Below are 25,013 nucleotides of genomic sequence, written 5' to 3' on the forward strand. Positions count from 1 at the left end.
ACCACTTGAAGAAAATGCTGAGCATAGTTCAAAGTTGATTATGTCAAAGTATTGCTCTGAAGTGTACATGAAGAAATGCAAAGTGGCAGGAGGCATTTGGTTATTCTGCATATAATTATTGTCTATAATTCCAGGAAAAATAGTTCCTTTTCATTAATCCTGATGTTTACTTACGTTTGCTAAACCAGGTATGCTGCACATGTTTTCATTTATGCACTTATTTTTAGTTTGAATACACTGACATTTTTTTTAGGATTCTTCGTAACCCAGTTTTCAGTATTTTTATTGAACTTCGACAGAGTAAACTTAAATTGTTGCTGCTTTATTTTATATCACTGTACCTCTATGGAATCAGTGCATCAACTGGTGCAAAAGGGCACAAGAACTTAAAATATCTAATCACATAAATGGTATTGCTCTTCATTTCAGTGAAGTGAAGCCTGTTAGGAAATATCAGATTTGGCCCCTTGTTAGCAATAATAATTAAACCCCCCATATAATCTGTGTCTTGTCTGTAACTGGAGCGGCAGCATACGGAGCAAGGCAGTGCAGTCACTGTGGCTGGTCGGGTCTGTCTGCTCAGGGTCAGTGCAGGGACATGTCTGGTGTTTAACACCAACTCTGTATCAACAGCATCAGATAAAAGACAAAGAAAAGCTGGGAGACAGACTTCCTATTGTTTACTCTAAAATATTTTGTAGTAAGTTGGAAAAAGTCAGTAGAGATTGCTTTTCGAATACGGGCAATTCTCATTGTACTTGTGATTCAGTACGTAATGGTAGTGATGCAAATAAGGCACTGAAAACTTTATTTTTTGGTGATGTTTTTAGAGATTTCAGACTTTTTCTGCACGTTGCACGAAAGCCTAAGAACACAGGTGTAGGGAGGGTGTTCAGAAGGGGATTACAAGCGCATTGCCCTTGGCCCAGGTACCTCTGCCCTCATGCTCTGTGTTAAGGGGCTCCAGGTTTCTCCTGAACGTGTCAGGCAGCTGGTGTTGCTGTTCCAGATTTGAGTTTCCAGTTTGGTGCACTGAACAAAGAGCAGAACGGTGTGGGTGCTGCACACATTTTCTGGAACCACCTTCAGGGAGGTTTGGCAGCGATGGCAATGCCTGAGGCAGCACATCCCCACAGCCTGGCTGGGGACTGACCCCAAGGGAGCAGTGCGGTGACAATGGTGAGGCTGAGGAAGCAGCGTGGTGACAGTGGTGTGGCTGATGGAGCAGTGTGGTGACAGTGGTGTGGCTGAGGTAGCAGTGCAGTGACAATAGTGTGGGTGTGTCACACGGGACCCGGTTGGACCTGACTCAGGCTCATCCCTGGGAGCGAACCCCGTGCTGCCGGGAGGTCCCAGCTCCAGCAAAACTGTATCTGGGCAGCACCAGGTAGAATCACAGAATACCACACTGGTTTTAATTGGAAGGGACCTTAAAGATCATCCAGTTCAACCTCATGCCACAGGCAGGAAACCCTAACAAGGACTGAGGTGAGACAGACTGCATCTCCTGGGACATCAACCTTGGAAGACACCTCTGTGCTGAATATGGAAGATAGTATCCCAAAGTGGGAGTTCATGCAGGGCGGTGTGCTGAGGGGTCCTATTCACCCTTGTGGTTATTTTTTGTCACACAGTGTGTAGGTTTCGTGCTGGATTCTGGCTTTGGCTCATGGTGGCATCAGCACTGTCCTCAGCAGCGTTCTGGGATGGCAGGACTGCTATTGTAAGTCCTGGATTTGCAGCTGTGTTACACTTCTGGCTCTGTGGCTGCTCAGGAGTCTTGCACAGGTACCAGGTTGGTGTAGCTGGTCCAAAAGCACCAGAGCAGTTTAAATTATTAATCCCAGCTTCTCCAGCAGATTGCCATAGCATTGTGCTTGCCTTCTTCATCTCAAGCTAGAACGCAAACCAGTGATTTCAGTGTCCTCGAGGTTGATGCCCTTGTAAGAAGCTGTTCTGTCCCTCAAGTCTGTGACCCTCTTTTGAGTCTGCCTTGTTCCACTGCAGTTCATCTTTGTTATGGTAATTTAAAAATTTAACAGGTTTATTAATCCTGCAGAATTTATTATAGTCAAACATGAGATATTATTAAGTTGCTATTGTACGGAGCATTTACCCTCGCTGTTGGAATGACTTGTCCTCTGCATTGGCAGACACAGAAACATTCATTTTGTTTCCTAATTAGGAGAGCTGCAATCAGGAACCATGACAGGGTTCAGCTCCTCGGTGTACAGCATGCCAGGTTCCATAGTGCAGGCTTTATAAAATTCTCTTTAATTCAGGAACAGAATATCATTAACTTTGTAAGTGGATGAATACAATGGACAAGCAATTTAATTAACTTCTAACATTGGATGTTGGACAGGAGACAAAATGAAATTATGCACATATTTCTTATGCAGGCAGTCAACCTTGAAAGGGGCTTGATTGTGATGGGTCAGACAGGGGGACAGCTTTGTCCAATTATTTGATGTTTAGTCCTAGAATATGAAATTTGAAATTTGGTACTTTGTAAATCAATCATCTCTTATTTTGAGGCAGCTACAGAGGTTCTCTGAGATACAAAACAACCACCAGTGACTGTGACACGCTAAATACAACCTTTTACCACATGGTACTTTCCTATTTGGAGATGACCTGTATAATGCTAAATGAAATGGACATTAATGCCTCCTCATCAAATTGAATTTGCCATCTTGAGTGTATTATGTAAGAATATATCAATGAAACACTGAATTGATTTAAAGTTTTTAAAATTAAGATTATTTAGAATCAAGTCAATGTAGTAGGAGTCACCCAGCCTACCAGTTTTCCCCCAAATAAAGCACCTTTTTTTCTTATTAGAAGAGAACTGTGGTAAAGCGTTAAGCATCCAGCAGTGTCTCCCATCTGCTCAGAAGCCATCCAGGTTGGGTCCAAGTTCCAAGATCAGCCACTGTCCAGTGCCCAGCAGGAAAGGGTTTTCCTTGGGCTGCTCTTTCTTCCGGCCAGGCCTGACTGCAAAAATCCATGGGACACAGAGTATAGAATGTAGCTGAAAAATAATATTCTGCACTTCTATATTATCTTCTGCAACCTGAGACTCGAACTCTGTTTCTTAAAGTTCAAGAACTGTTGCCACTATCCATGGGATAAAACTGGCTCTTTGGACAATTTTTTGAGCTAGTTTGTTGGGAACTTTTAACTCCCCAGAAGGCTCTCCACGAGGCTCAACGCTGAAATAACCGTGAAGTATTTAGCATTTACCTGTGTATCTTTTGAGAAGCACTTAGCTTATCCTGTCTGCTGTGCTGCTGTGCTTACTGATGGACAGTAAGTTCTGTCCTTTTCCATCCTGAAGAGTCAATGAATATTCTGAGCAGGGCAAGGTGCTTTGCTCTGGCTTTGAATGTCCTCGGCTGAGGTTTTGGCTCTCTGATCACACTCACTCCCTGCTGTCAGGCCTGTTAAAACTTGCTGGGGCCAAATCCAGAGTGTGGCCCTGAACTACAGTTCTGCGTCCTGTATTCCGACTGCCTCCTTTCTGCACTGGTGCGGAGCCAGACTGGGTGCCTCTTATCCTGATTGGGGCCTCCAGAGTGCTTGTGTAACAGAAATATTAAATAACAGTGTGATTAATGACTTTGTGAGAGCTCTACTTTGTGTTTAGGAATATTGATAAGTGGCCTTTTTTGTAACTGCTCAGCACACGTACACTTCCCTTAGCTCAGGTTGGCTCCTTGGTCTGTCACTAGTCTTGGTTTTCAGAAAAAGAACCTCTGTCTGACTTTTTTTAAAATTTAATTTATTTTTAATTAAAATATTAAATCTTTTTGTGAAATATATAAGTATCAAAAGTGGCATTAAATATTCTTTGTCAATGTGGTAGGTTACATATGGGTTATTCATTTACTCAGCAGACATGTTAATACATAGCTCATAGGTTTTGTTCGTTAATTTTTCTCTTCTTAAATTAACTGGTCCCAAATAATCTTTTAAAATTGAATATGATTTTTCATTTGTTGTGACGAAATTATAAAGAGAAGATGGTAGAGATGGATCGTGTTAGCTGAAGATCCCTCATTTTGTTAGTTTTCAAAACAGGAAAATGAAAGCTCCTGGGACATCAGTTTTATTCCAGAAAATGTACCCTGGCTGACTACTGTTAGCAGAGACCTCTCTGAGGTATCTGTAATGACCAGGATGGCAGACAGGTTTCTTTTTTTATGTTGATCTCTTGATTAAGAATTTAAATGACTTGGAATTTAGATATCTTGGAATTTTTAAAAAACAGTTACTCCAGTCTGTCAGGTAGACAAGTCACAACCTTTACAGAAACCTAAACAGATAAGCCTTTTTGAAAATATCTGAATCCTGGTAATGAGAATAAATGTTACAAGCTATAAAACTATATATGAACACCTGTGCTTCAGTTGTTTCCTGAATTACATTTAATTCAACTATTGTAAAAGCAAAAACAAATCATAATTTTTTTTTAATTATTTGGATTTTAGCGGTACATTTTATAGTGATTATCCCCCTTGATAGCTGCATTATTATTGGTCCTGCACTTTGAAAGGGCTGCTGTGAAGAAGTAAGAAGGAAGAGAGCGAGGGAGCAGTGCTAGATGTTACAAGTATGTCTGGGGATGCTCAGCTACGACTCAACAGCAAAGGTTGTGGCACTAAAGTGAGTTGAGGATGGCTGGGAACCACACTGTGTGTTCTGACAGCTGGGAACACAGGCAGTCTGAGGTGATTCACTTGGCACAGAGCAGCTGGAGGTCAACTTGCCAGCCTGGTGCAGCCGTATGGCTGGAAGAGTTGGTCTGAAAAATTGGCAGGTCCATGAAATAAATGAATTATAAACAAATTAGATTTTTTTAAGACAAAATAACTTTTGAAGTCAAAACCAGCATGTGGAAATTAATGTAGAAATGCAGAAGGGTCTTCACAGGTACAGATTTAATATAGTCAAGAAATTCCCAGGAGTTAGGGACTCCTAGTGCTGGACACTTTTTTATCTCTACCTGCTACACCTGCTGCTTCTGCTTCCAGAAGACTCCAGTGCTCCAGCAGCACTGACTTAACTGGGAAATGAGCATTGGAGACACTGGTAAGATAAAAGTGCAAGTGGCTTTTTTACAGCATGGGTATTATATATATATCTTATTTATGTGTAAACATTTTATGTTTACGTTATGATGCATAACATTGGTTTAGGTTTTATGGAGTAGGGGAGTCTGCAGTGCCAATCCTGCCACTGTTTTTACTCTTTCCAAGTGGACAATTCCATTTGCTTTAATGCGACTATCACATCTAACTTAACTATTGTTTTTAATACAGAATAAGTTCTCGTGTGTCAAGAGAGTTTTTGAAGTTTGTCACTGAGTATCTGGAGCCCACTCACTTTGACACTTTATTAAAGATGTAATTATTCAAATACTTTTAACTGAAGCTGATACCTGTGTTTGCGATATGGAGCTGTGGGAGTGGCGTGTAATTGTTTGGAATGGTCGGATCGGGCTCCGGCCGTCTGCACGTCAGGTGGAGCAGGGCTGTCCGGGCAGACTCAATGGCACTTTAATTGTATGTGCTTTAGCTGATAAGTCTAATTCAGGAAATGATAAATTGCTGGACACCTAATTTGTTTGCAAATAAAAAGCGACAGAGTATTTTATAATGAGTTAATCTGTGTACCCAGCCTGGTTTTTAACCTTGAATGGGCAATAGGCGGTTGGTGTTATTTGGCTGTAGTGAATCGAGTGTGGCAGAGCCGCAGGCAGACCCTGCACTGTCACTTGTGGTGTCAGTACTTCATCAGTCACTGTTCAGGTGTGTTGGTACCAGCCTGTCCTGCAGATCCCCTTCCTCTGTTTTTGCGAAAGTGGCCCTTTCCCATCTCAGGTTTGTCTTTTGAAGTCTCTTAAACTTCACTGCGACATAAATGAGTCCTGACAGTGTCCCCGTGCCGTGCCCATAACAGCTCCTGTGTGACATTGCTGTCGGCCCTTCTGGGGCCGCTGCAGCTCCCAGTGCTGTATCAAAACTAACCTTCTTATGGCAAACTAAAGGTGGGTATTTTCACAAAGTGTTTCTAAAGTGCCACAGAAATCCAAGGTAGCCATTGACTTGTTCCCTAGCAGAATTTTGGAGCTGTTATGCTGTTCCTGTACCCTGTGGCAGGGCACCCTTCACACCAGGTACCCCCACATTCCCTCAGCAGGGAGGTACCCCACAGTCCCTGGGTGTTGGGGCCTGGCCTCGGGGCAGCTGGGCACCCACAGCCTCTGAGCCCGGCAGCCCCTGGCTGGGGAGGTGGCAGCAGGTGGCCCCCGGCCATGGCAGCCATCGCACTGGCCCAGGCCGCAGGCCTTGGCAGCGCTCAGCATCCCTCAGGCATGCAAGGAAGGTCAGGCCCTGCCCTTTCCCATCTCAGGTTTGTCTTTTGAAGTCTCTTAAACTTTACTGCGGCATAAATGAGTCCTGACAGTGTCCCCGTGCCGTGCCCATAACAGCTCCTGTGTGACATTGCTGTCGGCCCTTCTGGGGCTGCTCCAGCTCCCAGTGCTGTGGTTGCCCTGACTGAGATGTGGCCACTCACAGACTCCATCTCACTAATGGGAAAGTAATACCTGCTCTTGATGTTCAGGTTTATAAACATGTGAAATACTTTTTTAATTGTTGGTAGCAAAGCAGGCGGGCAATCAATAGTGTCAGGCCTGCCAAACTCACTGTTGACATTCAGCAGAGCCAAAAAGGCTGGTAGGAGATAAGGGCTTCCTGTCAGCAGTGCCCGCGCTAATTCATATTCAGACATTGTCATGTTCCATGATAAATGAATTCCTTGAACTATATTGATATAGTAGGTTAAACATTGAAAAAGTTGGGCTGAACTTTGACTTTAAATATTCATTAAAGCTAATTATGGATTTTATGACTACATGAATTACAGTTTCTATGTCATCATGGGCAATTTATTTTAAATATATTTAAAGCAATCTTTATATATTAACTATCACATTTAGTGAGGTAATGCAGTAAATGTTTGCTCTGTGCAGTAATTAAATGTTTATTCAGCTATTTCCTTTATGCATTAAATCTCCACAGTTGAAATGGCCTACTTTAAAAAGAAATTATGCCAATTAGCTGTTAAAAAAATTATAGCTGTTTAAATCTTCAAACTTTCGTGGCAAAATTTCTGTATAATCAAAGGAATAGTGTTTGTAATTATGCCAGATGTGTAATCCATCACAACCAATTTGTTTATCTTGCCATCAGTACCAGTTTTCCCAGATGAGTCTTTTGATATGGAATAATGAAAGAAATGTCCAATACCATAATGAGTATCATTCTGGAAGCTAATTAAACGCAGTGGACATTTAACTTCAGTCTGCTAGCAGAGAGAAGATGCCTGTTTTTTTCTTCATAATACATTTTTGAGGGAGATGCAAAGCTCCTTTAATGAATGTGCCCAGTGTATTGTAAATGTTGCTCTGTGTTTACAGCTGCAATACAGGTCCACACACAGACGTGGTAGGAACAGTCAGGTACTTCTGTCAGTCCGGAAAAAGCAGTTGTTAAAAGCAGCATTGCCTGAGATAATGCCTGGCCTCTCCCTGAGCTCCTGAGCATTTCCGGAGGGACCATTCTTACAAAAGCCAGGATGTGTTTGCCTGTGTACTCTGCAGTTAGTGACTGTGATATTGAAAGAGGTCCTGGGAGCTTACAAAAGAAATTTTCCCTGTTCTACCTGCAGGGTTTTGTGTGCTGGTTTGACTATTTGATTATAGGGGTGTTAAATCCAAGCTGTTTAGTTATAGTGAGCAGGGGAGACAGCAGAACAATCAGTTTTACCATCTTGTGTGTTTCTAAGGAACTTGGCCAAGCTAAAATTGAGTATTGCTCATGACTGTGCCACCTGCCTTTCTGCTTTGATGCTGTCTGCTGGTTTAGTTGGGTGTATATATATGTGTGTGTATATATATAGAGAGAGAGAGAGAGATACATATATATATATTCATGTCTATTTACAATGTTTAAACTCCTCTGGGAAGTAAAATATGAATAAATTTCAGTACAGCTACTGGCAGTGACTGCGTGGTGTTTTCCTGTGGGCATAGGTGTTATTCTGAATTGTGTATGTACTTCTGGGAGTAACTGGGCACCTCAGGCTCTGATGAAGCCCTTTGTATCTTGTCAGTCCCTGGCTTTAATAGTAGGGTAGAAATCACAGAATCATGGAATGGCCACACTTCCAGGGATTGGGCAGCCACAGCTTCTCTGGGCAACCTGTGCCAGGTTCTCACCACCCTCACAGGGAAGAATTTCTTCCTAATTCACCTGCCTGATCAGTCCCAGGAATTACATGTGTTGTCCCTGTGACCACCTGAGGCCAACAGGTTGGGATGGTGTCCCTGAGCTTCTAGAAACTTCTGGTGCTCCAAAATATGATGATTTTAGTTACTAGCCCAGGAGCATGCAGGTTGCCCTGACAAGTTAAGAACTTTCTGATCTGAGCCCAGCTGTGAGCTATCCATTCATCACTCTGACTTGAGGCTGCTGAAACGGAATCCATGACTAGTTTGTGTTTGCAGACTGCTTGGGAAGTCAAGCAGACAAGCCTGTGGCTGTTCCCTGCACTTCACTCTGGTGCGATTTCACAAGTGGCAGAGCGTGTGCCATGCCCTGTTCATTCCCTGGGGCAGGAGTGCTCCATTCAGGATCGGAGCAGCTCGTGAGAGCTACTGCACCATGTCTGAGCCCTGCCCTCAGAAATTAGGGTGCTCTGAATGCTGGAGAGGAAAGGCTGATCCCTTCAGGGGTGACGCTGTCTGAAGGGGCACAGCTGCAGAACGTGCATCATCTCTGATGTGTGGTGAAGTCAGCCTCAGTGGCCCTCAGTGCACACTGTTTTCCAGGTTTGTGCTCTAGAAGGGCTGTTGTGAAGAGGGCTGCAGTATTCCCAGAAGAAGGAATGAAGAGGGCTGCAGTATTCCCAGATCGGCTGATTCACACTGGTGAAGCCTCTGTAACTGAGCAAGGAAGGGACAGTGCACAGCACAACCACTGAGATTCCATTTGAGTAGAAGCATCTATTTACAAGTGGTGTAGAACTTGTGCTAACAGCAGAAGTCATCCATTTCAACAGCCCTTAAAGTGGAACAAATAATAGCTTGCTTTCTTTGCATTTGAGATGTTTAAAAGTTGAGCTCTTTGGGTGGTTTATAATCTATAATGTGTTCCTGTGTTGTATCACTTAGAAACTGTACATACTGCTGCTACTGTATGTACCACTGCTGCTTTTTCCAAAGGGTATTGAAATTGTAAATAAGAAAATAAAGCAAGGTTCTACTCTTTAAATTAATCTCATTTAACTGTATTGTTAAACTGGCATTTTATGAGAAATAAATTGAATTAACATAATCATCGCAACAAAAGGGCCTAAGCATTAGGCCCTGGAAGGTTTTTTTATGTATATTTCATTGCATTAGGGCAGGGAATTATAAGTGCACTCCATCATTTTTACAAGTTCACATTTATGTACCTAAACCTGATTAAGTCTATAACAATGCGGAAGATAGCGATAGCTGTAATTTCCATTCCATTATAGTTTTGATTCTTTTCAGTGGGGTGTTTGGAGTTGCACAGTCCAAGGCTGTCTTAATGTTAGTGGTATCAGTTCCTGAAAATTGACGGAGTTACTTCATCACTGTCACAGATTCATTGTGCATGAGTAGTTGACACTCTGTCCTACAAGTGCAAACTATGAAACCGTACTTTTGCTGCAAAAGTCTTCAAAATTAGTTTTTAAAATTGAGATTAAAGCTGTAAGAAGTCTAGCAATGAGCGAATTGTGACACTCAGAAAGGAAGTTGTAGCTTGAGGATGAGTGACAGTACTGTTTTTTATAGAATTATGACACCTAAATAAAACAGGTGTTAAAGCATCTTGATTCTTCTTGTTGATATGTGACATGAGAAGCTTCAGAGTTCATAATTCTGTCACCCAGATTTGTACCTGATTTGGACAGATCACTATTTCCAAATAATTAATCTTTTTTACTTAGCTGTGGCATAGGGAATTCTGATGAGAATAAAGGGAAAAGTTTACCATGAAGGTGGTGAGACACTGAAGCAGCAGGCCAGGAGAGTTCTGAGTCTCCTCTCTGAGGAGACTGCATGGGACAGGGCATGGACTGGAGGTACTTTGACAGCATGATCCTGCTGTCCTGCTTTGTGGGAAAAAGAAAAACTCCCTTAAAAACAGCACTGAGATGTCACAGGTAGGCTGACTTGGCCACACGTTACTGATATAGCCTGAGTTCCCATTCCAGGATCCCTTTTTCATTTGCTGTTAAATTTTTCAGACTTGAGGCATTTGGGATGATACTTCCCGGATGCTTGCTGAGGCTCCTTTTTTTTATTCTGAAGGCCATGTTAGAAGGTGAAATAAAGCTGTATCTTTATACTGAGTTCTTAAAGAGTATTATTATATAGCAAAGTGTTATCTTTATATATGTCAGATTTTGTCCTGTGCATTGAAGAAAGGGATGGACCAACTGGGAGTATCAGTGCTTTTATCTTGTACCAGGATTTATTTTTTCCTGGCAGTGTGTCCTTGTTGCAGCACAGTTAACCTTGAGTCCTTCACAAGAGTGTCTCCTGCAGTTCCCTGTTCGCCTCCTCCATGTTATAAAAAAGAAGCCCAAAGGCCCGAAGGAATCTGCCTGGGTCGCAGGGACGTGTACTCATCAATTAAACGTGTGACAGTGTTTTCTGTTGGATGGACTAATATGTCAAGGAGATGGGCAGGACCTCATGTTTGTGCTTTTGACAAATCAGCAAATGTTTAATCTCTGGATGTGCAGCGTCTTATAAATAATGCAGCAGTCCCCGAGCCGAAGTGGAATGAAACTAAATCATCCTTTTTGGTTAATGCGTTGCTTCTTTTATTCTTCTCAGTAAGAGTTTATCTAGTAGCAGGCTGCTTTTTTCTCAGCTTCTGTTGAGTGCATCAAATGTATTTGAAGTCTTATCAAGTTCTCATTTAAAATTTCTAATTTTTTTCCTATTCCACTATAAGTCTGTTTACACTGCTTTTTGTTTTTCACTTGATTTTCATTTGCTCTCTTCTAACACGTCATTTTCCTCTCATTAACTGGAGGAAAGCAGTGTATGACATGACTGAGGAAAAGGCAAAGCAAGCAACAAGCTCACTGTACCTATTAGTCTCATCATGACAAAACTCCCATGGCACAAACAGAGCCAGGAAGGGACTGTTGGCCTGAGCACCCTGGTTTGGTAGCCGTGGAGGGTCTTGGGAAAAGGGACATATGGAGAGAAGACTGGAGCAGGAAGGCAAAGGGTGTTGTCCCTGTTGAGGAACTTTTTCATTCTCAGGGTAGGAAAAAAACATGTCAGGCTGTTGGGAGGTTGTGGAGCCCCTTCTGCAGAGGCTTGAGGTACAAGATAGAAAATGGAAAACTTTCCCTTGTTCCTGTACAACAGGCTCCAAAAGCTTTGGTTTTGCTCTGAAAGTGAAGGAGATATTGTCATGTTTTTGTAACAGACCTGAGGGGCTGTGTTTGGGGCCCAGAAGGGCACCAGTTGGTGTCACCCATCATGTCCATCCGTTTGGTGTTTAAATGTACACTGGCTGTGGTGCCCTTACCGTGGTTGGTCAGCTGTTAAGGATCTTCTTTATAATGGTTGATAAAACTTCAGAGAAGCAACAAAGGAAATTAATATTTTTATAGGTCTTAGAAAATTTAAACATGAATAAATTTCTTCTGTGCGTTTTTTTTTTTCTAATTGAAAACCATTATATTCTTTTGAATTTAGTTAGCCAAAGTGGATATTTTTTTAATTTCATATTTTATTATTGTTTTATTACAGGCTCTAGGAAGTTTTTACTTTCTTCATGAATCTTTGAAAAACATCTACCAGTTTGATTTTAAAGGTAAGCGAAGGAGTTAAATGTTTTTAATGGACAATTTGGTTTATACATCAAGGCAGCTTTTCCATCCTCTTTTCTGATGGTGGTGCTTGGCAGTGTTTCCATGTTACACAGACTCCTGTATAATGCATGCAGGTCTCTTGGTGACAGGTGTTGCTTTTCTTACCTTTTATAGACCTCTTAGGAGAAGTCAATGGACCGGCCACAGGTTGCAAGCTGGAGCATTAATCATTCCCATGGACCCTTGGGTCCATAGTGATCCCTGAGGGTTTCAGAACTCTGAATGGCCACAAGGTTCTTCTGTGTAGATCAGATACAGGACCAAGACCTTAACTGTCCAACAGCAATGGTCATTTTGCAAAGCAGCTGAGGTAGATTTATGGCTTAAATTACTCAGGAGCAGAGCAGGTCAGTAGGAGGGTGGCATTGTTTTAACCCACATTGATCCTTCAGGTTGGAGGTCTTGCTACATCTCACAAGTTTAAAAGTAATGCAAGGTTATGTACATTAAATATTAAAAATATGATAGAAAATTATTGAATGCTTCCAGAGGTGAATATAGAAAGGATTATGTAAAATTTATGTTATTTCAGTTGAGAACTGTGTATATTTTTAATATAAAAATCTCCTGAGCTTCATTTAGCTCACTGAGCTGAACCACGTTAATACTTCATCTAGCATCCCATTAATTTGAGACACTGTTGAAATGGTGGTAACTATGGAGTGTTATAATTGTCTTAATTATATAGATTCATTATTTTTGTTCTCAGAGGAGACAGATTCTTTCTGCTCGTGTAATTGAGGGTACAGGGTCTTCCTGCCCTGAAATATTTGAACGGTAGTTCTGCATGTGTAGCTACTCAAGATTTAGCCAACATAAGTCGTCCTGTCACTACTGGTTTCAGTGCTGAAGGAACATTTTCATAATAACATCACAGACAGAGTGATTTTATCTCTGACAAACCATATGGGAACACTCCATAGAGAGGCTGGCACTCCAAAGAGGCTGTACCTGGGCTTTCTCCCAGACCAGAGACGTTCTGCAGACACTCAGTAACAAACTGTGCACATGAGGGACTGAACTGTAGACACTGGGGGATGCTGGGGGTCCCAGGTGTTGCCCAGGCCCTGGGTAGAACGGTCTGCTCTCCACTGCTGTGGCTCTTCATTCATTCTGCCGTGTGAATGACTTTGTGTGCCGATAATCTGTGAACTGTCTGCACACCTGAGCCCACAGCTTCATCCCACCAGCACTGGAGGAGCAGCAGTTTCACTCTGAACTCCACTTCAAGGTTCCTCCTGCTGGTCAAAGATGGGATGTGTCCTGCTCCAACCACACCTGACAGGGAAATGGCAGCTGCTTCAGGAAAAGAGGAGCTTTTGGGATTTATTAATCATTGATTGGCAGCATATTCGCTACTGTACAGCTTTTAAAAGGAAGTGTAAGAATTAAAAAGAGAAATGAGAAAATGGAAGGAAAAAATGTAGGGGAAAACAGTCAGTAGGAAAGCAATAAGCAGATACTTGTTCCAGAAAATAAATGCTTTAAATGGTCAGTGCTTTGTTTTGCTTTGCAAAACCTTAGCAGAGCTGGCTGGGATGGGAACCATTCACATAAAGATGGCTTTGGCCCAGGTATCATTTGGAAGGAAAAAACTCTTAATAAGAATCCAAGAAAATGGGTGAATCACTGTTGTAAGTCACCCTCTGTTCTCATAACGTAGAGCAGAATCCGTCTCCCAGCGTAGGGGTTGTAAAATATGACCGTGAAGGCTCCCATCTTTCAGGGGAAATGTAAAACTTGCCTCTTCTCGTCATGACTGTTGACGTTTTCACAGTGTATTAAGCCTTTAAATCAGAAGAAAAATCTGAGTGGATACAAACATCCTCTGCACAAAAATCATTATGAAATTCCGGTTCTGCTCAGAAGCATGCAAAAAATAGATGTTAATACACAATTCAGTATTCCTGGAACATCACTGTGGCTTTTCAAAATTCACTGCACAGTTGGATGTGACTGAATGCAGACTTTGGGAAAAAAAAAAAAGATTGTCTCTGTTTTTCAGATCTCAGGAAGACGTATCTGAGTTTTAAAATGAGAACATCTTTCTCCTACAGCCTCACGTATTATTTGCTACAGCATAGAGGTGTTGGACTGTTTTCACAGTGGTCAGAGGCCCAAAAGTTTGCTTACAATTTAAACTAGTGCCAAGCTGTTTGTTCTGAAGGGCCATCCTCCAAAGAGGGGTTTTAGCCAGTTCCAGTCGACCACTTTGATTTACAAAAAGAATCTTGTTCTCTGGTGTGAAGTCAGAAATGAGTAGAGCTGTTTTTAGCTCTACAGGGGACAGGCTGTGTTCCCCCTGCATTCACTGCTCAGCAGTCGTGTCAACGAGCCACTGGCTCACACATAGTGTCAGTGCCAATGTGGATGATGGGGAAGTGCCTCCGTTTGCCTAGAGCTTCTTTTGCCTTTTACTGAGGTTCTCCCAGCAGAAGCCTTCAGTCCTTACAATTCTGCCAAGTCTTCTCTATCCCAAATGACATCGGGATCTCTGCTGACACTGTTAAACTTGCTGGAAGAGGCACATCCATCCATGATCCACTGAGAATCGGGATATTTGTTCAGTTTTCCTGTGGGAACCAGACCTCAGAGTGATTGGCACATAAAGAATGATACTTTTTTTCCCCTGAAGACACAGTGCTACATTATAGTAAATGCTTCCTCAGATTATATAAAATACTTTTTCTAGACAACTTTAACTGACAGGTTTTTGTACCGCTTGGTGTTTTCACCAGATATCCAGTAGAACTGGACAATTGAGGGTTCTTGATAATAGTTGCTTTGGAGTTTTTCTCCTGTACATTCCCAGTCAAACCTCAATCCAGTTGGGTAGGTCCAGTGTAATGGCAGATGTACAACAGCTACCCAGACTCCTGTGTCGGAGGAGTTTGTAAACTAAGTCAGGTTCTCACCTTAGACATGCCAGTACATTGGCCTGATCAGGAGAGAGACCAAGTATGAAGTGGATCAAGAAGCAGAACCTCTCATTCATGAGCTGAGTAGATCCATAGGAATCTGTGCAGTTTCTGTCTGTGAGGAAGCCATTCATTAGAGACGTTGGAGAGTGATGTGCGTCACCCCTGAATCTCTTGTACAAAGCCTGCACCCATTCCAGCTGTAAATCCCCGTGCCAGCCTCATATGCTGATGGCCCAAAAGGCATGATCTGAAGGACATGGGAGCTGCAGGGTCACAGAGCAGCTGGGGAGGGTTAAAGTGCAAGGGTGTGCAGAGACCACAGTCATGATTAGGGCTCCAGCATTTTACGGGGCTCTGGATAGCAGAAATGACAATATCCATAACTATGTAGCTTCGAGGTGTCTATTATAAGCAGGTGTGTTTATACCTGGTTTAGTGGTCTCTGGTTTTCCCCCAGAACAGTTCAGTGCTTGCACACTTTTGATTTGCCCTGTTGATTTGCCAGCTGTTTTGCAGATGTCACTGCTTTGCCAACGAGTGCAGGAAGTTGCTCAAAATGTTGAGGTTATGTACGTTAATTTTGTTTTATCTCTCTTCCTAGCTAAGAAGTATAAAAAGGTTACTGGGAAAGAAATCTACTCTGACACTTTAGAAAGCACGCCCATGCTGGAAAAAGAGAAGTTTCCGCAGGATTATTTCCCTGAGGTACGTCCGGTCTTGTGGAGCATTCCCAAATGCTGGGTTTGATTGTGATTTGCTTTGATTACTTGAGCAACTCCTCTCAGTGAAATTGTTTGCCTGTTGGTTTCGTGACACCTGCAATACATGTTTTAAGTCATGGCATGAATGTACCAAATTCCAGTGGAACTCTTTGTATAGTAGGAAGTCCTTGTGAAGGGTAGAGGCAGTGACGAAAATAATCGTTTGTGCATTTAAACCCCAAGAGATGGCACACTGTGCCATGGCAAGGCTGTCTCAGGGGGCCCTGCTCCTTGGTAGGGTGTGTCCCACAGCCGTGGCTCTATGCACATGGATTGGGATTGGGAAAAGGGAGCTCCTGTGTGGACAAGAGTACGTGTAACGTGGACACACACTGATGGTTCCTCTGAGGCTGCCCTCGGACTCCCTCTTGTTCTCAGAACTGGGGAGTGCTGCAGGTTTGGGGTTGAACGTCTTGTCAAAACCAGAAACACAAGCAGAGCTGAGGGATTTCTTCTACTGCACCTGCAAGTGCAGACCTTGCCTGTAGTTCTTTTCTTTGACATTTGCTTTAATTTTCTCATTTTTAACTTCTTAAGAACATCTAGAACATGAGTATTTAATAGTTAATGTCTTCCTCAAGCCAAGTGAATAAATTTGTTGAATTCCTGTTACATTTGTGGATCAAACAGGCATGTTATTACTTTAATAAAAGGAAGAACTAAATAAACTTTTTAAATCAATTTAGAATTTGTAAATATACACACTTAGACATATTTACACAGTGCTTGTGGACTTGGCAGAGCATTGCATAAATAGTTACCAGGTTGATGGGGCGAAGATTGACTTTGATACTGAATTATTTATCTTTATATCTCTGTACTGGAAGGGGAACTACCTTTGACATAATTTTGCTAAGCTTTTGTCTCCCGTGAATAAACATTTTGAATACTTCTTTGAAGTTAAGTGTTACATCATTTAATGTAACATCATTGAAATGAAGTGTTACATCATTTTGAGGGCCCCTGAGGTGGTTCCTCAGATATTCATGCCTCCCCTTTCAGGAGGGAGCTGTAGCAGTGTCTGGGGCTGACAGCGATGTGACTGCAGTGAGAGCACTGCATGGTGTGGTCAGTGCTGCCATCCCACCTCAGAGCACTAGGACAAGTTATGGATTGCTCATTGATACCCAGGGAGAGCTATTTCCTCCCTTGTTTCACTGCTCTTGTTTCATCCTGAGACTGGCAAAGCTGCAATTTGTTCAGCATTGTTTATTACCCCTTTTACATCAACAATTCTTCACAGTCTCTTGGAGCAATAGTGGATTTCTCAGGGCTTTCCCACACATTTTTGTGGAGCAGCGATTGTGTTCATTCCTTGTGGGTGCTCAGGAATCAGGTTTTCCCACACTTGCCTGAGCAGCAGCAGCTTCTCCATTCAATACACCCTCCAGTGCTGCTTTTGGGACAAACCTGTGGGGTCCAGAACCCAATGAGCAGCTAAATCCCTCTGGAGGCTCTGACACCTTCACACTGGTCGCATTGTTCCAGTGCCTTAAATGACTGTCCTGGGCAGAAAGCATCATGTTCTGATTGTCAGGGATATTGCTTACCTGGAGGAGGACTAAACAGAAAAATCTACCAATATGCGCTATTAAGACATGAACAAATCCCTGAAGCACCTTGAACATGCAGTTCTGTTCCTGCCCTCAGCACAATTCCTGGGAATGGTGTTGTAGCCAGACAAATGGAACAGGCTGGGGGATTCACCTGAGCTGTTGCAGAGCTTTGCACAGAGGGAGAGGAAAGGGATGCAGGCTATCCAGGACTGCAATGATGGGGACAGCAGCAGATCCCTCCTGCAGCTCTGTGACTTGCTGTGCTCACCTGTGACTGTGCTCACCTGGCTGCCCCTGGCATGGGCCAGCCCAGTGTATTTCCATGAGACCTGCAAATCTAGAAAATAATTGCGGTGATATTCAGACTATACTGTTTCTGTTGGGGACTGGAGACCAAAGAGCCTCTCAAACATACAGACACAGCAACAGCAAAAACCAACAGGGACATAGTTTGGTTCTCATACACGTTTCTGTTTCTAAAGCTAAAATTAATCTTGTTATCACCCGTTTTCTTCCTAGACAAATGTTGATAGTAACAATGCTAATTAAAAGGCCACTAAATAATGTGTATTTTGGAAATTTAGGTTGACCCAGCAGGAGGCACGAGCAGCTTATCTGCCTGAAGATTGTATTGACATGTTCTTGTGTGTTTTAGCCAGACCTCACATATCACATTTGCAATTTTTTGTGTGAGAAATGGTTTAAGGCTGATTTCTTTTCTTTTTATTACTGCTGCTTAAAGATGATCTAAAAGTAATTACAATGATTGAGGCATAATGCAATTCAAAATAATTACAGCCCACTGCATATAAAACTAACAAAACTTTCTGCCTTGATTTATGGGTCCTCTTGGCGAGGCATAAGCCTCAAATGATGCCTCTGGGAGCAACACTCCAGATAATGTTAGGCCATTTTAAAAAAAGCAGATTTGTGTAGTCTATCAGGCCTGAGTAATTTTTTTTTCCCATAGTGAGAAATTGGTTGTTATCATAGATCACAGATACTGCTCAAAGCTCTTATGAAAGATGAATTAATTTCACTAATGCTTTAATGCAAACCTTTCATGGAGGAGGCTGTATGGTGATAACCTTACTGCGGTCTCTCCTTTCTCAATGATGATTTATGTTGTCTTTTAGTAGATGAAACTGCCTGTATTCACAATCCATCTGCTGGCTAAAGGAATCCTATTAACAGAGGATCTGAGAAGGGACTTAATACTCTAAGGTGAAAGATGTGGTATCCCCTTTCTGGGACATGAAGTAGGAATTTTTTTCCTATTTTAAAATGTAGATCCCTCTCTGAGAGCATATAGATGACCTGTGTCATTTCCACCTGGTTTTATGCTGGCTTACAGATAGGGGAGCAGGTAGTGACTATTTGTTAAAGTAAAAATAAAGATTGTTGCTTTGAAATCTGCAATAAGAAGCAAATTTCTCTTTCCTCCTTCCCAAGCTATAGTTCTTCTATACATTCTGTTTTCAAAACTTTCTTCTTTCCAAATACTGTATTTGGAAATATTAAAGCACATCAGTGATCCAAAAATATGAAAGGCCTGTTGTTCAGCTGCAGTTCATATCGGAGGCTGAGGATGACATTTTTATATGGGAGATGTTGAAAGGTGCTCCAGCTCTTGGGCTGCACTGGGCCCAAAGCCTACAAACCTCTGCTTTCCTCATGTTAAATAGACAAGTCATTAATAAGTGAATTATTTATGGAAGTTAAAGGAATTAAATAAATGTGTTCAATTTATGAGTATCTAAAGGCATTTTGCAGATTGAAGTGGGGGAATATACCAGTTACACAGTAAAAGAAGTGTAATTTTATGGTGCAGAGGCACAGGTGATCTCCAGTGGGAGCTGCAGCTCCTTCCCGGTCTCCTGTGCTGGCTTCACCTCAGGCCAGGTAAAAGGCACAAACCCTCGTGGTTCTGTCCACCACTTGTTGCTTTTTGGCAATGACGCAGACGGGAGCATTACACGGGACCACTGACTTCCAGTAGTTACAAAAGCAACTGATCTAAGGAAAGAAAGGAAGTAATTTTGGGGTAGGAACTGCATTCTCTATTGTTTTTGTGTAAGTAGTCATAATACAGCTTGTTTCCTGGCTAGTTGAACACCAAGTGTGTTGCGAGCAGGTGGAACACGGGTCCTACATGAGGCTCTAAGGAGGAGGAGTTCTCACTGAGGCCATGAAGGCCTGTCAGTGCTGAGCATTGCTCAGTGCTGTCAGTGTTTGGCCGATTCCTGCTCCAGGTTTCCCCTGGAGCTGTGGTGTTCCTTTAAGGAGCTGCAATTACACCACAGTCATCGCCACTTTAATATGTCTTTCCTTCATGCCCTGCTTTGTATGGTTGAATAAACCCTTGCTGGGTCACTATTTAATTTGATATGGTCCCTCTCAGTAAAATGATGGAGAAAAGATGAATTAAGGCTCTGTGCTGATCATTATCAATCATGGTTTGTGTGCATTACTTATTGCTCACAGTGCTTTTTGACATTAGCCCTCTCTAACCTCTCTCTTCATGTTAATGCTGTCTGGAGGTCCTTTCCCCCAATGTAGCAGGGGTTATTTATGTAGGTGGTGGTTCTGGGGGGTTTTAAAAGGTCAGCACGATCTCCTCAGAGACTCTATTCACAAAGGAAGGGCTGGCAGAATGTAACTACCAGTTTTCAAATGGTGATTTTTAAAAACTATTTTTTTTTTGTGCGGACTTCTGATAGCGAAGTATTAGAGCCTCCTTTACAGTGGTTATAATACATTGTTGGGAAGTGGCCTCTCAGACGTACCACTGCCCTTAAACCCGTATTCACAGCACGTGTGTGAGGAAACGCCGGGCTCTGGTGAGAAAATCTGTGGTTTACCATGTCATGAAATACAAATTGTGTTGCAAATACCTTTTCACTGGCTTGTGTCAGCATAGGCTTGTGTTAAACAGCCAGGCAGCAGTGCCAAGGGCTGGGCACACTGTGTGCTGGTACTGCTTGTCTTGGTGAGGTGTCAGGGACAGAACCAGAGTGGGGTCCTGTGGGTGCCTGGAATCAGATTTCACATTCCAGTCAGATTCCAGATGCTGCTGGAGAAGTGGATTAGAATTGACAACAGGACTTTGGGTCCCAGACACTTTGGTTACACAAAACCATAAAGTAGTTGTACGTGCATGAGCCTATGGCAGCAGGCAGGGCACATCCAAGGGAGAAGGGATCTGGCTGATGTCAGTGAGGCTCCCCCTGCCCTCCTGAAGGGCACATCCATTTTCAGGAAGTGTCCCAGGTGGTATCTCCTCAGTCATGGAAAGCTGACAGAGCAAATATTCCTGGATGACCAGTTGCATGGGGAAGGGGCATGCTGTGGATATTGTAGGCATTGACTCTAGCAAGGACTTCAAATGCAGTCTGCCACAGTGTCCTGGAAGCCCAGTTGGTGACACCAACTGGGAAAGTTGGCCAGCCCCCAGGGTTATGGGGTGGTGACAAAGTGCAGCTGGCAGCTTGTTCCCAGTGCTGTTCCTCAGGGGTCAATGCTGGGTTTGGTACTATCCAGCTCCTCTGTTACCAGCTTGGACAGCAGGATGGAACACACACTCAGCTTGGCTGTGCTCAGTCTGGGGAGCTGTCAGTGTGCTGGAGGGCAGAGATGCTGTGACATGGACTCCAGCAGGCCGGAGGGAACCTCATGGAGTTCAGCAAAGACTAATGCCAAGCTGTGTCCCTGCGGCAGGACGACCTCACAAAGTGCTGCAGGCTGGAGGTGACTGTCCAGGAAACAGAGAAGGGCACAGATCTGATTGAACAACAAGTTGAAGATGTACTTGGATGGAAGAGAAAGCCACCAACATCCCAGGGTGTGTTAGGTCCCAGGAAGAAACTCCTCCATCAATTTGGCACTCCAAGGCCACATCACATTTACAGTGTCTTGTTTGGGAACCCCATACCAGGCAAACATGGGCAGACGGGAGCAAGTGTAGCCGAGGCACCTCTGGGGCTAGAGCAGGAGATGTGGAAGGAGATGCCAGAGAGCCCATCTGTGCCACCAGGAGAGGGAGGGGACAGGTGCTTCTGGGTGTGCAGAAACAGGACAAGGGGCAGCAATCAGCAGTGGCAGTAAGGGAAAAGCTGACTAAATCTGGGAAAAGCTTTCCCCATGAGGATCAACAGCAGAAGGCTGTGGAATTACTGTCCTTGGTGATGCTCAAAACCCAAGTGGATGTGGCTCTAAGCAACAGGTCCTGTTGGTCCTGTTTTGGTGTTGCACCTTTTGAATTACCTGAATTACCTCATGTTGCCAAAGAGGAAAATAGCAAATGAAAAATGTCAGCTTGATCAAAGACATTATCTTGGACCACATCATAGGCTTGGACTGCTTGATTTTTAGTTCTGTGTGCTTCTCTTCAGTATTTAAAAGTTTGGTGTAGTTATTTTTAAGAAGAAAGTGACAGAGCTTCCTTTTTCCGATTTACATTAAATTTGAACCAGTTTTTAATGCTTTTAGCATTTAGCTTTCTTATTGGTTTGCTTTTGAATAAGTGTTGACATCTCAACTTGTAACTCTGCCCTCGTGATCATCACAGAAGAGACCTTACTGTGAAGACACCTTACTGGATTGTGGGATTTGTGGTTCAGCCATGGATCCTGTTAGGAAGGTTTGGAGTGTTTGCCTTCCAGTCCCCTGATTGACCAGGGTGAATGCAGGACCTGCAGAAGAGGCTATTTTTCACAGTTTAAAAGAAAATATTTGCGATAAAGTAGATAATTATTCAAAATATAATTATTATTGTGGTGTATCTGGTTGGCCTTGGCTGCAGACGTTGTGCTTGTGCCTGAGGGGAGAGGGAGATGGGTCCCTGTTCACTGAGGGGTGGTCAGGCCAGGCTGGATGGGGCTATGAGCAACCTTGTCTAGTGGAAGGTATCCCTGCCCATGGCAGGGTGTGGAATGAGGTGGACTTGAAGGTCCCTTCCAACTCAAGCCATTCTGTGATCCTGTTGCTCACTCTAAGACAGCCCAGTTTGGGTTGATGGAGCCCCTCACTGTCTCAGCAGTGTCTGAGACTGAGGACTGTCAGTTCATAGAGGGGGAGAAAATACACCTGACCAGTGCCTCAGGGGTGGTACCTCTGCCAGGGTGGGCTCTGCTGGGACTGGCACTTTATTCGCAATAAGGAATCGCAGTCATTTGCTACAAAATCATTGGCACCATTGTTTAGGCCTGTGTGGTGCACTGTTTATTCTCAGAGCACATTAACCTAGCCCAGCATGGATTGTTTACAGGGAATAAATAGGACTCAGAATCATGTCTTCTTGTGGGAGGCTGTAATTTGTGGCAGTGGCTCAGGAGTGGTGCTGAAAAACCCCTTTTGCTGTATCATAAGTGCCATGTGTGGGCATGAGCTGATTTGTGGCTTTGTCACTGACGGTGCAGTTTTGATGGATGTAATGTTTTACCATTATTTAAATTCCCCTTAACTTTTATAGAAATATAGGGTGGGTTGGCTCAGCAGGAGAAATAGCTTTCTAGCAGATCTCATTCATTTTAATTTGATGTAAATCTCTGATGACATTTTACAGTTCAGGTAAAATTGCAAAGAGGACATTTGTGCATAGGCAGTAAGAATTTGCTGGTTTAGGCTAAGCATAAATACAGTTGTAAAGCTTTCCTGTTTGGTTATCTTTCATCTATAAACAAGTGCCAGGGCTTATATTAATTTTATACATAAGTTTATAAATGCTGCAGAACCAAAAATATAAATAATTCCGGGATTTATAAAAGACACAATATCTGTTTTCAAGGTACTTCAGTTTGTGTTCAGTGCTTCTTGGTTACAGTGTATGGATGAGCTCTGTTTTATTTTGTTCTCTGTGTCAGTACGTTTCACAGTAATCCTCTGCCTAAAGTGACTGGCTCTTCTTTGCATATTTTTCAGTGCAAGTGGTCCAGAAAAGGTTTCATTCGAACAAGATGGTGTATTACTGACTGGTAAGTTGCATCTTTAAGTTGTTTCTTATTACATGTGTATTATGTGTGGGTTTGTTAACAACTATTTCAAAAGAGGTACTTCCACGTGTGGATTGGTCTGTTCATAGAGCAGGTTGGTTCCAAACAGTTGCTTTATGATCAGTTGAACACACAGCGTTCAGTAATGGTGAAACAGGCTCCCCAGGGCAGTGGACATAGCACCAAGCCTGACAGAGCTCAAGGAGCATTTGGATGATACTCTGGGGCACATGATGTGACTCTTGGAGATAGTCCTGTGCAGGGCCAGGAGTTGGACTTGATCATCCTTGTGGGTCCCTTCCTTCCAACTCCGCAGATTCTGTGATTCTGTAAGTTGTGAAGATGTGTAACCAGATGTGGTATCCTTGCTCACGCAGAGCATGGGGGTGGGACCGGTTGGGTCAGAGGAAGCTCTTGATGAGGGGAGGTCAGACAGGTGCCTGTGAGCAGAGCCAGGAGTCAGTCCCAGTGTGGCCCCCAGTGTCCCCCACTGTGCTCTCACCACACCTGGTGCTGCCCAAGGTTGGCAGTGTCTCACCTGGGCCAGAGGGCGTGCAGCCCTCACCTCTGGGATCTCTGAGGAAAGAGCTTGTTCTCTAGGCACTCTTTAAGTCCAGTCTCCACTAAAGTCAGCGGAGGGACTTGACCCTTAAGGCATGCAGCTTTTTTAAACCAATTCCTCCTGTATTATTTTTACAGAATTTTTATTTGTTGTGTTCAGGTCAGGATTCCCATTTTAAGCCCAAGGTATGGTCTGTTCTGTGTGAGGTTGCTTATTTTCATCCTAGAGTGAAGCAGCTGGCAGCCCAGTGCTCCCTGGTAGGGCTGGATGGAGGGGCACAGAGAGCAGACAGCACCTCTTACCTGTGCACTCAGGTGCTGAGCAAGCACCCCACCGAGCTGGATGTGGTTATGTGGGATGTCACCTGGCTGCCATCAGAGCAGAGCGAGTTCCTCATCAGATGTGCTGTGCAAATCTACAGAAGGATCAAACGTTTTGTTGTAGGGATCAGGCAACATCCTGGAGAGGTGGGGCTGAGGGGAGCAAAGAACCAGCAGAAGCAGAACAGCATTGTGGTGCTAGGGGCTGATTGCTGCCTTTGGAGGAGCAGTGCCCCCGAGTGCTAACAAGGGGTATATCTCAGAGGCTGTTTGCCATCTGTGTTTGAAATTGCTGTCTTTAATACCAGTAAGAATAGTAACAGTAATAATGTATATTGAAGGGGCAACTGATTTTCAAAACACTGTACCTGAGGGAACCTGGAAGTGTTCCTTACCTTAAACCAAGGAGAGCTCAGTAAACTCACAGGTATTTGTTGATGTTACAGTCACATACATTTATGTGAACCTTCAAGGCTTTTCCTTAGTCCTGTGGTTGTTTTATGTCTTAAAATTGTAAGTTTGTGTTAATGTTCACACAGGCTGAATTTTGAGTGCTGAAAAGTGTTCTTGCTTGTTGGCATAAGCATGTTTATTAAATTAAGCAGTTTGTGCAAACTGAAAAAGCAGCAGGTTTTCTCCTTTCGTAGACTTTTGACCCTGAAATTGGGCAGGCAGCTGTGGGATAACCGAGGTTCATGTTAATTTTTCAGATCCGTATGCATGGCATGTGATTCCAGCAGTAGAGTTGTGCAGAAGTGGGTATTTAGCACTAGTCACTAATGTGGCCTTTGTTCTTGTATGATGACTTGTCCAGGTTCTGTCTCTCCTGTCCTCTGGGATTTTGTCTTTCCTGAAAAATAATGTGAATTTATCTTTAGGCCTTTCCAAGAAAAAAATGTTCTTCAG

The 25,013-nt window shown here is 43.2% G+C and overlaps 1 protein-coding gene across 2 annotated transcripts in view; it reads left to right on the forward strand.

The window, feature by feature from the left end:
- The window catches only part of INPP5A (inositol polyphosphate-5-phosphatase A), a 192,722-nt gene that overhangs the window by 84,679 nt on the left and 83,030 nt on the right, over window positions 1–25,013 (forward strand). For both annotated transcript variants that reach the window (XM_017809289.1, XM_017809287.1), the window contains exons 5-7: window positions 11,876–11,939; window positions 15,520–15,623; window positions 23,155–23,207. In XM_017809289.1, coding sequence (XP_017664778.1) covers window positions 11,876–11,939; window positions 15,520–15,623; window positions 23,155–23,207 — 221 coding nt within the window. The remainder of the gene's footprint in view (window positions 1–11,875; window positions 11,940–15,519; window positions 15,624–23,154; window positions 23,208–25,013) is intronic.

Source organism: Lepidothrix coronata, unplaced genomic scaffold (genome assembly GCF_001604755.1).
Source record: "Lepidothrix coronata isolate B3197 unplaced genomic scaffold, Lepidothrix_coronata-1.0 Scaffold25, whole genome shotgun sequence".
NCBI lineage: Eukaryota > Metazoa > Chordata > Aves > Passeriformes > Pipridae > Lepidothrix > Lepidothrix coronata.